At 35.7% G+C, this 4,329-nt stretch overlaps 1 protein-coding gene across 1 annotated transcript; it reads left to right on the top strand.

Moving 5' to 3' along the window:
- Positions 1 to 447: 447 nt before the first annotated feature.
- LOC101213684 (3-ketoacyl-CoA synthase 11) lies at positions 448 to 3,737 on the top strand. Its single transcript, XM_004146244.3, has 2 exons — positions 448 to 954; positions 1,473 to 3,737. The coding sequence occupies exon 2, from the start codon at positions 1,478 to 1,480 to the stop codon at positions 3,017 to 3,019; it is 1,542 nt and encodes a 513-aa protein (XP_004146292.1). The 5' UTR covers positions 448 to 954; positions 1,473 to 1,477; the 3' UTR covers positions 3,020 to 3,737.
- The last annotated feature ends 592 nt before the right edge of the window (positions 3,738 to 4,329 follow it).

A 4,329-nucleotide genomic window follows, 5' to 3' on the forward strand; every position in this document is an offset into this window, starting at 1 on the left:
ATGATAAAACGGACACAATATTTATAATAAAATCAATGTAGACATTTTTTGTCCTTTTGTAAATATTTTTGGTACATTGTTAATTTTTTTTTTTTTCATTTTTCTTTTCGTTCAACAAGAGCAAAAACAAAGTATGTTAATTAATTTACAGGCTTAGTATCCTTTAAAATTTACATACAATACATCCATAGCCTCTAACTTATCCCTCATTTTAAATGAAAAGTTGAAGAACAATCCATCAAAATTTTGAACTTTTTTTTTTTCTTTTAACACTCAAAGATAAAACTAAAACTATGTTATATGTTTTGATAAAAATAGAAAAACTTGCAAACTTTTCCTCATTCAAGAGAGAGAAAGATTCTGCCACTCTGAACCACTCATTCGGTTCATAGTTTTTAGAAGCATATTATTATTACTCATTTGCATTTTTTTAAAAAGGAAAAAATATAGAACATGAAGTGGTAGTGGAGAAGATCATAAATTGAAAAATTAACCAAGATTGTGGAATCTGTTTTACAGAGACAAGAAGAAGGAAGGAAGGAAGGAACAGAGAGACGAGAACGATCAAATACCAATTTTAAAACGATTCAAAAACTGAGTACTGCCGTCTTCATTTTCATCTCATCCTCATTTCTTCATTTCAAAAACCTCCGTACGCTTCGCCGCTTTCATCTATGGCCATGCCTTTCCCTCTCCATTCTTCTTCTTCCTCTTCTTCTTCCTCTTCCTCTTCCTCTTCCTCTTCCTCTTCCCTTCTTGTCACTTTCTGCCCCCACCTCTAATCCCACTTAACCCCTTTTTTTAATCCCTTCTTAATTATTATTTTATTTTTCCTCCTTTGTATATATCGCTCCCTCCATTTCCATTTCCATTTCCCTCTCTCAAACTCTCTTCCTCTTTGGCCCCCCTCTCTTCTAAGATTCCTTCGGCCTGCCGAGGGATTTGAGTTTTCAGGTCTGTTTTCTTTCTGTGTTTCTCCTTTTTTCCTCAATTTCTGGATCCCCTTTTCTTTTCTTTGTTTTGTTTTGTTTTTTATTTCATGTCTGATTTCTTACCCTTTTTATCTGATTTCTTTGTCCATGTCTTTCCTGGGTTGTTTTCATTTTGGGTTTTTTCATACCATGAATGAGATTAGTGTTTCTACTAATAATGTATGTTCTTCATCGCAATGTATTCAACTCTTTTTTGTTTGAGTTCTAATGTTTTTTTGGATTTGCGCATCTGTTTTTGCTTTTACCTTTTCTCCATAAACTTTATCTGCTCTTTTGAAAGGAGGTGTTTTTTTTTTTTCTACTGTATGAATTCTTTGGTAACATAGACCATTTATGGATGAGATTTGTTTTTCCTTGTATCAGCTTTAGGATTTTTTGTTTGTAGTTTAGATCCTTGTGTATTTCTGCAGTTTACTTTGTTCTGGGGTTGTTTGCTGCGGATTTTGTTCATAGTTTATTGAGTTGATGAAAATTTATTAGGGGAAATGACGGAGCCAAAGCCATCCACACCTTTGCTAAGCACAAAAGCACCATCCTCGAGAAGCCTTCCTGATTTTAAGAAGTCTGTCAAACTGAAATATGTGAAACTTGGCTATCACTACCTTATCACCCATGGAATGTACCTCTTCCTTTCTCCTTTGGTAGTTGTGATCGCGGCGCAGCTTTCGACATTTTCCCTTCAAGATCTTTATGAAGTTTGGGGTCATCTTCAATATAATTTAGTTTCTGTAATTCTTTGTTCTACCCTCCTTGTTTTCTTGTCTACCTTGTACTTTCTTACCCGTCCTCGCCCTGTTTACCTTGTTAACTTTTCGTGCTACAAGCCTGATGAATCTCGTAAATGCACGAAGAAGATTTTTATGGATCAATCTCATATGACGGGGACATTTACGGAGGAGAATCTTCAATTCCAAAGGAAAATCCTTGAGAGATCTGGCCTTGGGGATTCAACCTATCTTCCTGAGGCTGTTCTCAATATTCCTCCAAACCCCTGCATGGCAGAAGCTAGAAAAGAAGCTGAAATGGTGATGTTTGGTGCCATTGATGAGCTTTTAGCCAAGACAAGTGTGAAACCAAAAGATATCGGTATCTTGATTGTGAATTGTAGCTTGTTCAATCCAACACCGTCGCTTTCTGCTATGGTCATCAACCACTACAAGCTGAGAGGAAACATTATTAGTTACAATCTTGGTGGAATGGGTTGCAGTGCAGGTCTTATTTCTATTGATCTTGCCAAACAGCTGCTTCAGGTCCATCCCAATTCCTATGCCTTGGTTATTAGCATGGAGAACATAACATTGAACTGGTACTTTGGGAACGACCGATCAAAGCTTGTCTCTAATTGCTTGTTTCGGATGGGTGGAGCAGCAATATTGCTTTCAAACAGAAGATCTGAGAGAAGGAGGTCCAAATATCAATTAATACATACTGTTCGTACCCACAAGGGAGCAGATGATAAGTGCTTTAGCTGTGTTACTCAGGAAGAGGATTCAACTGGGAACATTGGTGTCACTTTATCGAAAGACTTAATGGCAGTTGCAGGTGATGCATTGAAGACTAACATCACAACGTTGGGCCCTCTTGTGCTGCCAATGTCTGAACAGCTTCTCTTCTTCGGTACTTTAGTTGGTAAGAAACTCTTCAAAATGAAGATCAAGCCTTACATCCCTGACTTCAAACTAGCATTTGAACATTTCTGCATCCATGCTGGGGGAAGAGCAGTTTTAGACGAATTGGAGAAGAACTTGCAGCTGTCTGATTGGCATATGGAGCCGTCAAGGATGACACTCTACCGATTTGGCAATACATCGAGCAGTTCTCTTTGGTATGAATTGGCATATACAGAAGGGAAAGGTAGAATGAAGAAAGGAGATAGAACATGGCAAATAGCATTTGGTTCAGGATTTAAGTGCAATAGTGCAGTCTGGAGAGCTTTAAGGACCATAAATCCAGCTAAAGAAAAGAACCCATGGATGAATGAGATCAACCAGTTTCCAGTTGATGTTCCTAAAATTTCAACCATTTGAAAACTTATTATTAACTCTTTTAGTTTTTCATTCATTTTAGTCTCCTCTCTAATTTGGGGTGCCAAGATCGTCCATTGATTTTCCTGTGCTGATATTAAAGAATTGACATTTTTCTCTTCTTTTAGGCCAGAATTATAGAGAGGTAGATTGCTTTTGTTGAGAGCAGAACATTGCATCTTTGTAGATGCTTTGGGAAAGCTTCATGTCTTGATTTGTATTGTGGGGATTGGAATTTGGAACTGTTCAATTCAGCAGACATTTTGGATGGATCATTCAATTCTACTGCTTAAAACTCTATGCTTGCTTTGTTGATTCTAGGGATTGAAGCATCAAAACCCAATCCCAACTGGATTTGAAATTGTTACAAACTATGACAATGATTATTCAAATATCTGTTATGATACAGCTTATGAAATTCAAGAATTGAGCTTTGTGTTTAGTTTCGGTTTAGGTTTCAGTTTCGATCGAAGACCCTCCACCCACATTCTGTCCTGTTTTGCTTCTTAGCAGGCAAAAATGAGACTAGGATGACAGTGCTATTCCAACCATTGAAGATCAAGCTCAAAAGATCAAGCTCTTTCCCACAAGAAACCTTAACCAGCAAGTTTTAAACACATGACTTATTCATCTTATGCTGTACACTTCCATCTTTCCTTTTTATTATTATTGCTTAAAGTTGAGAATCTGGAATGAGAATTATGCTCCATATATTCCTTTTCATGTGTATATATGTTTGTGGGAATGTATCTCTTTTTGTATGAAGAATTTATTTCTGGAGATTCAAGCCAAATCATGATTAAGTTTATGATATTGGTGAATGAGGCATATCTAATTAGCACACAAAAAAAGGAATTAATGTTAGCTTTTTTTAAACTTGTGGGTCAAATTTTTTCCACTAAAATAAGTTTAAATTTTGTGACGGGGCCCACTTTAATTTTAAATCATCCTTGTGGACATGTGAATGAGCGATACATGCTGCCAAAAAAGTAAAAAAAATAAGAAAGCCAGCACCAAACAGGAAGGATTCATCTGTCCAAATCATGAGATATATGGTCAAACTTTTTTTATATAGACAAGAGAAGAGCAATTATTTATATATATCAGTTAACTGAAAAAACAGAGCACGGTCTCCTTAAGACTAAAGTGCCAATAATGACTTATATTTTACGGATATTTTAAAAAATGAAACAAACCGATAAACATTTTACCGTACATAATAAAAAATAAAAAATACAAAAAGAAAAGTTTCAAACATCTTATTAATTAGCCATGCTTATTTTGTTTTCTAAATATAGAAAATGTTATAGATT

The sequence above is a fragment of the Cucumis sativus genome, chromosome 1 (genome assembly GCF_000004075.3).
Source record: "Cucumis sativus cultivar 9930 chromosome 1, Cucumber_9930_V3, whole genome shotgun sequence".
Classification (NCBI taxonomy): domain Eukaryota; kingdom Viridiplantae; phylum Streptophyta; class Magnoliopsida; order Cucurbitales; family Cucurbitaceae; genus Cucumis; species Cucumis sativus.